Source organism: Equus caballus, chromosome X (assembly GCF_041296265.1).
Source record: "Equus caballus isolate H_3958 breed thoroughbred chromosome X, TB-T2T, whole genome shotgun sequence".
Lineage (NCBI taxonomy): Eukaryota > Metazoa > Chordata > Mammalia > Perissodactyla > Equidae > Equus > Equus caballus.
In genome coordinates, this window is record NC_091715.1 from 106,770,100 (window position 1) to 106,783,433 (window position 13,334).

The 13,334-nt window shown below is 40.5% G+C and overlaps 1 protein-coding gene across 2 annotated transcripts in view; it reads left to right on the top strand.

The window, feature by feature from the left end:
• Nucleotides 1-8,946, top strand: part of VSIG1 (V-set and immunoglobulin domain containing 1) — a 30,864-nt gene extending 21,918 nt beyond the window's left edge. For both annotated transcript variants that reach the window (XM_005614401.4, XM_070256868.1), the window contains 4 exons: nucleotides 2,909-3,064; nucleotides 3,461-3,580; nucleotides 6,533-6,686; nucleotides 7,523-8,946. In XM_005614401.4, the coding sequence (XP_005614458.2) occupies nucleotides 2,909-3,064; nucleotides 3,461-3,580; nucleotides 6,533-6,686; nucleotides 7,523-7,844 (752 nt within the window). In that variant the 3' untranslated portion in view covers nucleotides 7,845-8,946. The remainder of the gene's footprint in view (nucleotides 1-2,908; nucleotides 3,065-3,460; nucleotides 3,581-6,532; nucleotides 6,687-7,522) is intronic.
• Nucleotides 8,947-13,334: the final 4,388 nt, after the last annotated feature.

Sequence of the window (13,334 nt, forward strand, 5' to 3'; positions counted from 1 at the left end):
TTCATTACCCAGTGATGGACATTGATCCCATGCATTCATTTGTTCCTGCATAAATTCATCGACAAACTCTGAACGTGTTCAGTTACTGTTCTATGCAATGGAGATGGAAAGATGTAAAAGACAGGTTCTCAGCCCTCCAAAAGTTCAGGGTCTAGTTAGGGAGGCAGATATATAGCATAAAAGCTTGCAGTGGAGGTAGGAGAGGACAGCTGGGAGATCACAGGGAAAAGGACTAAAAGTTCTGCAGGGGGAACTGGAGAAGGCTTCCTGGAGAAAGTAACTTTTGCACTGAATGTTGAAGGATGTGCAAGAGTGTGTCAGGCAGAAGAGGGGCTGGTGTGGTAGGGCACGATTTAGGCAAAGGAAACAGCAATGAGCAAAGGCCCAGCTGATTTGGACAACCATTTATTTGAGACTTCCATTAGGTATGACAGCCTTGGAAATGAATCTCTGAAAAATACCCAGTAGAAGTTTGAAAAATTATTTTGTATGCATTTGAAATGAGCATCATCTTCTTTCTGCAATTTGGCACGTAAAAAGAAAATGATGAATTTAGAGAAGGTTTGAGAACACACTGAAGCATTTTCATTTATTTTTTGAGGTGAGCCTCTTCCTCCCACCCCAATTCTGCTGAAAGCAATAAAGCTAAATGGTAGATCAGTGGCTTTGCCAGTGAAACATCCAAGTTCTACTGGGGGCTGTAACTGGATGAAATGTCAATTCAATCCTGATTCAGCACTTTTAGAAAATATATAGGTTTGGGATGTGGCTCAAAGTGATTCACTCAGTGTTTTGTTAAAAAATAAAAGGAGAAAAATGTGTTCAGCAAAAATAAATGCCTATCTGGGTTTGATTTTTGGCTCAAGAAATGAATGCAAGTCATTCCAGGTTTTTGTCTATCACTTAGTGCAACTCCTGGTGTCCGACTTTGTGATGAAACACACCCATTTAATTTTTTGTTAAAAGTGCTCTATTCTGCTGTTAAGCCTATAAAATTACCAATGTTTTTAAAAAGGCAATATCTAAATCTAGTGAGAGTTGCAATGGACTTCCAGTTAAATAGCCTAGTTTAGAGTAGGCAAATCTGACGAGTTGTCGCCAGCTGAGGAAATCAATGGTAAGGAAGAGAGAATAAAGAGCTAGATAGAAAAATACTTTTAATTAAAAGACACCTGTTTAAAAGATAGGGGTGATGAAGTATTTAAAAGAGCTACGGCTATATCCATCTGTCTTCTCGCTCATGTGTACAATGGCTTAGAGTACGAGCCTGGAAGGTTAACTTCAGTAGCAAGCTATAAAATGTGGTAGCAGGAATTAGTCCCACCTGTGGCCAACAGCAATTCCCTGTGCAAGGCACTATAGACGTTATTTTATTTATATAAATTCAATGTATTTGGATTAGCTGGAAGGCAGATAATCTCTTGTTCACGTTTTACCGATGAGTCAACTGAAGTTCGTTACTTTAGATGACTTGCCTAAACACATCTAGGGGAAAGTTGCAGAGCCAGTACTGTGTGAATCCAGATTTGTGCTCTTAAATTCTGCCTCCCTCGTGAGAGCTGGAGGGCTGGGCAGTCCAGAGTATTTGAGGTATAACCAGCCTAAGTTAGAGAACCTACGCCTTTGGAGGGTTGTATATCCAAATTAAGATAAGGTGAGTTGGTAAGTATCAAAATCCAGATCATTATCTGTAAGACTAGGGTTAGAATAAGCTGTGAGCAATAAGATGAATGAGGAGATCAGATTCTCAGTTTCCCACAGGACTTCTCCACTGACATGTTTGATAAGCAGCTAAAACTCAGTATGTCCCAAACTGACCTTATCGTCGCCCCATCCTCCTCCTCACTCCTTCCTGCAAACCTGCTCCTGCTCCTGTGTGCTTTATCTCAGGGGATGGCAAAATTATGTACTTAGCTGTCCAAATCAGAAACCTGGGAGTCATCATTGACCGCACCCTCTTCACAAACTACTTATCTATTTGGTCACCAAGTCCTGTCCATTCTACTTCCTGAATACCTCTTGACTCTGTCTCCTTCTCTCTCTTGGTTCAGGCACCCCTGGTGTCAGAGCTATCCATCTCAAACATTTCAGTGACAATTGTCCCTCCCCTACTTAAATGCCTGCTGATGTCCTCCTGCTGTCAGTATTAAATACGTGAAATGCAAAGTCTCCCAGCTACTGCCTTTGCTGCTCTCTAGCCTCATCTCTCACCACTCCCCCACCCCGCTTCAGAATTACTTTTCAATTTCTGATGGCTGGTGCAGTGCTGGGAATACCGAAGGCACTCAAATTAACACTTGTGGAGTGAAAGATGAACAAAGATTTCAGCGTGGTGTAGCACACCCTCTTCAAATTGGTCTTCCCCTACTGATGAGGGAGACAGGCAAATTCCAACCCTCCAATCTTTGTGTCACCCCCAGAAGAATAAATGCCAGAAAATGACCCGTAAAGGAAAAGAAAAATATGGCATGAATAAAACAAATTTTTTAAAAGAATAAATAACAGTTTATCTCAAAGTATTTAAGGGTTCTATTTTCCTTTAAAACTGTGCTTGAAAAGTACAAACTATGTTTCTAGTCATTTAGTGTTTGCTTACATTTGGCTGTTTTTATGAAAAGCATATTTTAAGACAATGCAGAAATTCATGGTTATGACTCTGGGGAGGAGGCAGACAGAAGAGATGCCACTAGAATCTCAATAGCCTGGTGACTGGAAGGTCCTTGCACCTGAAGTGCTCTACTCCCACCTGGTGGTACAATCAGAAAACTGTCAAAATAAGTTTTTAAAGTTTTGTGTTTTTTTTTTAATAAGCACACATTCTACAAAATGAAAGTGAGGAAGTGACTACAGTTCTTACAGACTGCCATTCATTATGCAGGATTTTTTACTCTTTGTCATTGCCTTACAGTCAAACCTTCTAAGCCCTTTTGCAGCATCCAGGGAATACCAGAAACTGGCCATCCTATATCTCTTTCTTGTCTCTCCGTGCTTGGAACACCTTCCCCTGTGTACTACTGGTATAGACTTGAAGGAAGAGACATCGTCCCAGTGAAAGAAAGCTTCAGTAAGTATATCCCTCAGCAGCCCCTGGCAAGACCTGGTGTGGGTCTGACGGTATGTGTGTGTGGCTGGCTGCTCGTCCTTAGAGCTCAATCTTCTATTTTTCTGGGAGGGGGATGAAAAAAGAAGTCTAGCTCCCAACAAGATGATTGTGGTCTGGTCTTCTCCCTGACTTCTACAAATCAAGCCTGTTTTTGGCTCAGAGGTGGTGGGTATGGAGGGAATAGGCATAGTCCCACATGGGCGACGTATGGAACAGTCTCAAGGGGTCTAGTTGGACCCTGGACATCTCAAGAAAGGGAAGCCAATGTAAGGAAGTGGGTGGGCACTGAATGATCTACTACATCAACATGTTTTGTACCAACATAAAAGATTTCAGTCTATTTCTTCGTTTTGACAGACCCAGCCACTGGAATTTTAGTCATTGGAAATCTGACCAATTTTGAACAAGGTTATTACCAGTGCACTGCTATCAACATCCTTGGCAATAGTTCCTGTGAAATTGATCTAACTTCTTCACGTGAGTTGATCATACAACTTAGACAGTTTCTCCTTAAGTCAAGTATCCTGGCCTGCCAGCCAAGTAAATTAATTAGGATTCCTGGTTAATCCTCCTGTCTCTCTGGAGATTTTTCTGCTTTATGTATAGGTTGATATGATGAATGACCATTCTAATATCGAATGCTTACATAATATGTAATGTTTGCCACACACTGCCCTAAATTGTTTACAAAAATTAATTTGTTTAACCTTCACAAAATCTCTAGGAAGTAGGTATTACTATTTAATAAATAAAACAACAGCCTCATTGATAGTACCAGGCTGAATTTTCTTTATGATGCTGTTGGTAAATCCAGCATCTGTATGCAGCAATCTATGTCAAACATGGAGCTCACAAACTTTCCAGTTGTTAACTAATGTGTTAAGATCTGCCTCTAATAATAGTAGTAATAATAACACTCATACATACAGTCACAGTAGCTGATATTTGTGGAGCACAAAAGATGTGCCAGACACTTGGCTGAGTGCTGTGAGCATTATCTTACTCAGTCCTAAAACCACCCTGTCTGTCTAGGAGGCAGAATATATTGTTAGCCTTATTTTACTGAAAAGGAAACTGAAGTTCAGGGAGGTAAGTGACTTGCTCAAGGTCATCCATTTAGTAACTAGCAGAACCAGAATGCCTCTAAATCTCAACCTTCCGGTTCAAAGGTGCTTAGTTACTGAGCATAGACTGGAGGGCCTGGAATTGTCAAATTGGGCCAATCAGGGGCAAGATCTCACAAGGGATATCTTGCCACACCTCTCAAGGACCACTTAGTAACATTTAGGATCATGTCATCTATTCATTTTTTTCTAACTTACTTTGAATCTGTGGTTTTATTATATACCATATCCAGGGGGGACCAGTTTCATTGGATCATTGCTCTCCTATGAAGCTGAGCTTTCTTCCTTTTGTTTGTTCTGAATCAAACATTTTCCAACTCCAGGTTGCTCCTTCATTCTCATATTTCTTTCAGCTATTTTCTATTCAAAGGAAAGAAACCCCATCTTTTTGGTCTGTCCTTTTCTGTGGTCCCATTCTACCCCAAGTCCTTTGATCATTTCTGTCCTTTTTCTCTAAATCTTCCCCAATCCCTTTTTGCTTTTCTGGAAGTACTGTCATGCTGCAGATGTAGAGACTCCTAGAATTTGCACTTGAGCCTCACTTCCTTTGAATTCTCTTTCCAATGCTTTTGGCATTTAGCTTCCTCCGTCCTCTCTGCCTCCCTCCTTCCCTTCCTCAAACATTCATTGAATATCCACCATATGCCAGGGACTGTCGGAGGTGATGGAGATATAGAGATTAATAAGATATATGTCTTACACTTAAGGAGCTCACAGTTTAGCTAGAGGGACAAACAGTAAAATGTGTTAAATGCTCTAATAGAGGTCTGCACAGGGTCTACAGGACACCAACAAAGAAATAATTGATGATGCTTATAGAACCAAGGCCAGCTTTACCAATGAAGTGCTATTTGAGCTGGATCTTGAAGGAACTTGCCAAGCCTGTTTCTTTATCTGTAAAATAGGGATGAAGGTGAAAGGAAGTTGAAGGATGACAGCAGAACAGCGGGCTTAGGAGGGCAACCAGCTCGTGCTGAGGGAGGAGGATGGAGGACTCCAGAGGGATGTCTCCAGGGGAAAAAAAAGCCCATAAGAAACCAATAGTTTATTTGACGTGTTTAAATCTACTGAAGCAAGTTTAACAGTTTTGCTGGACATTTGCGGGATTAGTGATAATATATCCAAAAAAAAAAAAATCCCCAAATGAGGCAATTATTAGCCTCGGGGAATATTTTTAAATGCTGTCCAAGAAAGAATCATAATATATACTACGTTCTGCAGCTGTGAATAATATTTAGATCGTCATAATACTGCAAACTTTGATTTAACTATGACTTGCATTCTAACTTTATTAGGAGAATGTGGCGGGGTGTGAGGGGGTGGTGTAAGAGTTAAATCTTCAACTTCCAGAGTAGGAAGTCAATGGAAAATGACGAAAATTGGAAAAGGCAGGACATATTAGAACAAGTATAATAGAAACATGGGGGCAAATACCAGAGGATTAAAAAACAAGAGTTAAGAGTGGTTGCCTCTAGTGAACGGGACTCAGAGATGGGGGAGAGTGGGGAAAGGGACTGCTGTTTTTTTATTAGAAGTCTAGTAAAACTGTTTGACTTTCTAAATTACGCACATGTATTCCTTTAATCATAAAAAGTTCAAATAATAATCAGGCAATCCAAGTACTCTCAAAATATAAGATATCCATCCTTATGTGAGGGGAAGTGGGTGGGGATGGGCCCACCTGGACCCCAGACATGATCTCTCAGGGACAATATCTCAGTGCTTGAAGGTCTGGTCTCAGCTGGATCATCTCGCACTCATTAAGTTTCTCCATAGACTGATCTAACAAACCAGATGCCTGTTTACGGAAGTGGGAGTATCCCTTTCCAGTGGCCAGAATGCATGAGGCTCCTTGGTGAACACGGAGTCTGTGGGAGAGAAGGTTTTTAGGGATCTACTTCACCTATGGTCTGGGAAAGCCTGGCAAAATGTTCCTGCCTAGAACAGAGGTCATTTCTCTGGTGTCCAGATGGCAGTTTAAGGTGTCTCTTTCACTAACCAAGCAAATGTCCACTGAAGACTCACTTCTCTAAACCCCATTTCAAAAGCAACCCCACCTCCCCCAAGTTGGCAAACTTCTTTATGTGTGTAAATGTGAATGGCTAGGCTACATAATTGAGCCAGTCATCTTTCTTCTCCCAATATGAGTCCACTGGCAGAGTTTTAGAGGTTTCCATGCTCCCAACCTATACAAGTCACTTTCCCACTATAAAAATGCTTCAAATATTCCCCACTGCTCACAAATACACATGTATGAGGCAGGCAATATGTTCCACTTTACTAACCAGTTGCTTGTATCCTCCAGATCCAGAAGTTGGAATCATTGTTGGGGCCTTGGTGGGTACCCTTGTAGGTGCTGCCATTATCACCTCTATTGTGTGCTTCGCAAGGAGCAAGGCAAAGGCAAAGGGAAAGGGGAAGGAGAGGAAGAGAAATTCTAAAACCAACCCAGAACTTGAGTAAGACCTTATTTTGTTGTCTTCACTTGAATACAGCCATTTCTCAGGCATAGCTCTTTCAGTCAGCTCTTCCTAAGCACTCCTTTCTAGCATCAGATATCAGAGGTATCTTTCTGCTCACTCTCACTGCTTTCATAAAATGACGATGGTTACCATTAACTGAGCGCTGTGTGCCAGACTGTTCTAAGCACTATATGTATATCAACTCATTTAACTGCCACGACGACCCTTTTAGGTCTAAGAAAATGTTTTAATATATCATAATAATATACTTGTCTTTCTACCAACAGTCATAAAATAGATTTTTTAATATTTTTTATGGAACGAGGTGCCCAGAGAGGCAAAAGTACCTAGGGCCCACGGAAGTCAGAATGCAGCCCTTCCTGGAGCCCATGCTCTTGAACACTCTATTTCTTCTTGAACGTATATCACACTCATCCATTTGTTCATCCCTCCATTTCTATGCTTCCACAACCATGTATTGGGTACTAATCAGGTGCCAAGTATTGTGTTAGATAGAGTGGGAGTTAGAGATGCGCCAGAGCCATGGATTTGGCCCTCAAAGACCTTATTAGATCTTTAGACCCTTTCATCCTGACATCAGTTTTCTCACCTTTTATACACTGGTTTGTCTCTCTCGAACTCTTATCATATTGTCGAGACCTAACCTTTCTGCACCCAAAATGGAGGCATGCGGTCTGACAGTGAGTCAGAATATCAGAAATCACAGAGGTCCTGAGCAGACTGGGACCTATGATCACTGAAGCTACAGAGTCTATGGCTCTACATGAAATGTCAAACCCTAACTTGTTCTTCCCTGGGCCTTCTTCCTGCAGACCAATGAGAATGATAAACCAAAGCACAGAGTGTGAAACAATGCCAAATGAAGATGCTGTCCAACTAGAAGCGACTCTGCCAGTTTCCACCCATGAGACTGACCCTGATACCATCCTGGGGCTGGATCATGAGCCTATCCCTGAGCCTGAGCCTGTCCCAGAGCCTGTCCCGGAGCCTACCGCAGGACCTGAGCTTGTCCCTGTGCCTGAGATTGAGATCCATCTGGAGCCAGAGCCGGAGCCGGAGCCAGAGACGGAGCTGGAGCCCGGGATTGTAGTTGAACCCTTTTGTGACGAGGAAAAGAGAGGGAATAAGAAGTAGGCTGGTAACATAAGTACAGTAGTCATTACTAAGGAACCCGTTACTGGCATTTGGAATTTAGTTGACCTAACCAGTCTCCCACCACCTCCCTCCGTTCTGACCAACCCTCTTCTAACAAGGTGTTCCTACCAACCATCCAAAATAAACAGGTCAAGATAACTGCTAAATAAATGCAAGAGTTCCTGTATTACCAGTATAGAGTACTTACAATTGTACTAACATGTAAGCATAACTAATGACAAGCTGTGTGATTTCTCACCCAGTTGAAAGTGTTTTACACCACCACCTGTGTCATATTTCAGAAAATTTTATTTCTCTATTTTTAGCTACTCTTTGTTACATTCCACATGCACACTTGATTAGGTGGCATTAATTGTATTCAATATTATTTTCTAGGATTAGTTGTCGGGGCTTCCCTATTCAGTTTCACATTGACCACTAAGAAAAGAATTCACCAGCATTATCTCATAGATTAGAAAGAAGTTCTTTGAAAATTGCAGAGGAGAAAATGTAAAGAGTACATATTAATTGGCACATAGCATTTAAAACTAGGTCTTAAAATTAATGCTTCATTTATCACATTAGATTTCCCAAGGAACCGCCCTGCTATTCAATATCTGAGCATAACAAATTTTTTAAATAATCCATTTTTAAGTGAAAAATAATGTACAGGCAAACAATTCCAAATACAGTTTTCCTTCAGTGAATACAAAATGTTGACATCATAGGTGATGTACAATTTAGCTTTGAATGAGCTATTATGTTATCACTGTGTCCGATGCTATCTACTTTGGAAGGGCCAGATTAGGAAACTGTTCTAAAAAAACACTTAAGATTTATTTGAGATAATCTGAACTAATAATTAAATCTGTTTTACTGTTGGTATATTCCACATTAATAGATATCATTCTTGTATAAATGCTAATTATTAACTAAAATACATTGAAATCACCTCTTCACCTGTTAAAAAGCTTTTGCATTGATCATATTTCACTCACATCCCACCTTGAAAAAATTCACAGGTAGACTTTTTCATTTGTGTAATCAATCAGATTTTAAATCTTATTTTAAGGTTCAATAAATAATACTTAATAAAATCTTATTTTAATGACTCCTACGTAAATCTTTTATAAACAACTTTATTGACATACAATAAATTATATCCAATAAACTGCACCTACTTTAAGTGTACAATTTGATGAGTATTGATAGATGTATATACCTATAAAACCACCAAAACAATCTAAGTGGAGCATTTCCATTACCCCAAAATGTTCCCTTTGCCCCTCTGTGCAATGCCATCATCACCCTGGACCTAGGTAACCACTGATTTGTTTTCCATCACTAGAGATTAGCTTTGCCTTTTCTTGACCTTCATATAAATGGGATCATGCAGTACGTACTTTTTTGTATCTGACTTCCTTCTAAGTTGAATCCTTTTTTTTTTTTTGAGGAAGATTAGCCCTGAGCTAACATCCACTGCCAATCCTCCTCTTTTTGGTGAGGAAGAATGGCCCTGAGGTAACATCTGTGCCCATCTTCCTCTATTTTATATGTGGGACACTGCCACAGCATGGCTTGACAAATGGCGTGCAGGGCTTCACCCGGGATCTGAACTGGTGAACCCTGGGCTGCCCAAGTGGAGCATGTGAACTTAACCTCTGGGCCAGTGGGCTGGCCCTGAGTTGAATCCTTTTTAAATGAAGTAATGAATCTCTAACTTATCAGATCCAGGTTTTCATGTAGAGGATTTTCTTAAACTGTGAAGCCCTTTCTGTAGAGATCATACCCATACTGATTGAGGTGTAGAGTCTCTGTAGGTTTTAGGATAGACTGAAATTCAAATTTATATTACATTTGTCCAGAGCCATGGAAAGAAGAGATAGCAAGCTTTCTCTTATGCATTTTCTTTGATGTGTTCATTTTCAGCCAATGGTGGGGATTTTTGAAGCGTCTATAATTCAATTCAGACTAAATATAATATGATATATGGTGTCTAATGGGTTCAGGAAGAAAAATGATGAAGAATGACCTAATATTTAGAGGTTAAAAAATAAATACCAACAGTGTAAAAATCTCAATTACCAGAATGCCAAAGTAGCTGGAATTTACTTTTCTCTTCCATTTTTATGATAGAAGCAAATCACAAGAAAAGAGACTCAACAACAACACCCCAAAATTTCTGATGATCAGTGCTGAGCAGGAAGGAAGGTCTTCTTGGTGGTCTTAGAGAACTCTGTCCTTCTTAGCACTGTTCTGTTCAAAAGAGTAATAGTTAGATCAGTGGTTTTTAACCTTTTTTGAGGTCATGGATCACCTTGGAATCTGCTGACAACTCTGGACCCCTCACCAAAGAAAAATGCTTATACACACAAGTGTCAGGTACGGTTTTAGATAAATCACAGACCCCCTTGAATCCAAGATTAAGAACCAGTGACTTAGATAAAAACACACAACACAATTAATCTGTGGACGTCTTGCTCCTGGGAGGGAATGGCAACTATGCTGTATGACAGAATCATGACTCAAAATGATCTTGATAGCCTGGAAGTTGACCTGAAATCAGCATAATGAATTTGACAGGAATGGAGGGAAAGGTCTGGATTTACAGGTATAGAGTCCTTGTTGCCCATGCAGAAACTATAGCTGGGCAAGGTGGGGAAGGAGGTGAGGACAATCTGAGGCATCTTTGGATCTCTCCTTTCAGTGCCCTTGCTAGCCTTCTGGTGCCTTATTTTCCTAACACCCAGGATTCTCATGTGCCTACTAGCTCAGTGACCCACTCAGGTCTGCATCCCTCAGGCAGGAGTCATTACAGGCCCTATCTCTGTCCTTGCCACCCTTTCAAAAGGTAGCTGTTCTGTGACCTTTCTTATCCAGCAAACATCTTTCATCATCCAGTGATGTCATTCAGGTTAATAATGAGTTAGCTCTCTTAAGAATAGTTACCTTTTAACAGAGGACTCTTGAACAGGGATAACTCCTTAATCCAGAGTCTAAACAGTGGAATTTCAAGTACTGGAACAATCCAGAGGCGAGATATTTCTAGAAAAAGGAGCCTTCTCAGCCACTCTCAAATCAAACTATGTGGGTTACCATCTATTCCACCTACTCATAAGGCCACTCTGGGTCTCTGCAACTTTCCTCCCAGTCTCCTTAATCTTCTATTAGTACATCCATAATGCACCATATAATTATGTTTGCGATAAATCCTGAGACTCTATAAAATATGGAGTCATTACAATTTGGTTCACTAAATCTTACTTGGACAGGAAAATGGGCTTATATGTTAAAGAGCTTTCCAATAAGGGGACAAAACAAAGCTTTTTCCTGCTTCCTCATCAGTGGATCAGAAAATAAGTAATGGAATACGTCATTACCCAAATATTCTGATTAAACTTCAACCAAATTCTTTCAACATAATTCTCACTCAGAGAGGGTACTACCTGATTTATTTTGCCATAGTTAAAATCTAAGAAGGTGGTCCCAACAAATCCCAAACCAGCTTTGGGCTCAACCATTCACTTCTCACCACCCAAAAAGATTTCCAGAAACTTCTCTTGTCTCTGTTTCTGTATTTAGCAACTAGGATATGCTAAAGTCAACAGAACAGCTTTTTGGCTGTATGTTATTTTCCCCAAATTCATCTGTTTATTCAGTCACCCACTAAAAATGTATTGAATGGTTACTATGAACCAGGTACTTTGGCTGTGATACAATGGCGAGCAGAATCAGAGCTAGCTCTTGTCCTCATGGAATACCAGCTTTGCTAATTATGACAGGTTCTTGCATGTTACCAACAGTAGTGTGTCGACTGCAGGGGAGCAAGGCTGAATGTGTACTATACTGGGGAGGGCCTCCAAATTATAGTGATCTGTGAGGAAAAGGGACGAAAACAGTAATTCCTGACCAATAGCTAAGAAACCACATATACTGATTATCTCCTATGTCCCTTAGAGTACCAGGTGACATTTTCCCCCAATATCGTATGCTGAGAAGCTAATATTTGCAGCTCTCACACTGGCTTGTGTTTAACTCACGTTCGATGAACCTTGAGTAAAAAGAGCTAGAAGAGCAAGAAGGGAGCTTTGAGATCAATAGTACTCAAGCTTTTTCAATCTCAGCACACCTGAGGGTCATAACACACATAATGGCTTATTCCTGATGATGATGATGATGGTGGCGGTGGCAGCGGCGGAGTGGAAGTGGGAGATGATGCACAACTACATTCTTGGGGAGGGAAACAGGAACGGGTAAATATAGTTTTAAAAAGCTGGGTCATTCCTATATATCTCACCCAATCCCGAGAATACCTGACTGAAGAGAGGTAAAATAATCTGCCTGAGATTATACAAAGTCAAGACAAGATCCGAAGTTCTCTCATTCCCAGTGTAATGCTCTTTCAACTGCACCAAACTACTAATTTCATTGAAACAAACTCAAGTTTTAGTAATAAAAGGATGTTTTACAATGTCCACATGCTGGAAAACAGGTCAGAGGGTCTCAAAAGTTTCAAACCAATCAATAAAGACTCAATAATCCTCCCTATCTTTGAAGCTTTGGTTTAAAAACAAAGAATTCAGAGATGATAAGGTTTCAGGAAACCAAGGGGAAAAAAACGCCAAAAAAACCCCCCAAAAACAAAGAAAACCCCCCAAAATAAAAAAACACCCCAATGTAAAGCAAAGCACGTGGATTGGAAGGTGCTACAATTAACGGGTTATTATCCAAATACCAAATTACCTTCCGTTTGGTCCACTGTTTTTGAGTAGAGGCAGAAAGAAAATGGATCAGGATCCAGGAAAGCTAGATTTTGGTGTTGGCTGTTTCTCTAGCTCTGGGTGTTTTCTCCTCCGTAAAACGGAGATGATTTCTGCCTTCCTAAGAGCTGCAGTGGAGAATGGATGCAAAAATTTACAGTGTGGAAGACAACACTGCTGGAGAAACCACACCTCCTGGTAATTCTTTCAGTATCCGCTTTTCGCTTGACTAGGGATTCTTTGGCTTTTGGGAAGTCACAGATCCCTTTAAGAATCTGGTGAAAGCTACAAAACCTGCTTCCTAGAAAAATGCACACACAGATTCCCACGTTCTATTTTAAGCAGTCAGTGGACCCATGAAGCTGGGGCCATAGAGCCCCAAGTAAAGAGCTCCCACACTACACAAAACTTGCCGATGGACTGATCTGAGGGCTTGGTAGTTTAACAGGATACGGAAACAGAAAGCAGCAGGCGCAGCCATGTAATGAATTCATTGTAGTCGGCACAGTTGAGAAAGCGGGAAATCAAAACACTGGGGCCATATAGTAAATTCAGTCAGATTATGAAATAAAATGTAAATTTACCTTCAATCTCATAGAACCTCACTGAAATTGTGGTGGATTCCCTCCAATAGATACTTAAGAATATAAATTTTTCCACTGTTCCCATTTACCTATTTCTTCCATCTTATATTCTCAGTTAAGCTTTACAATTAAAGTTGTCATCTTTC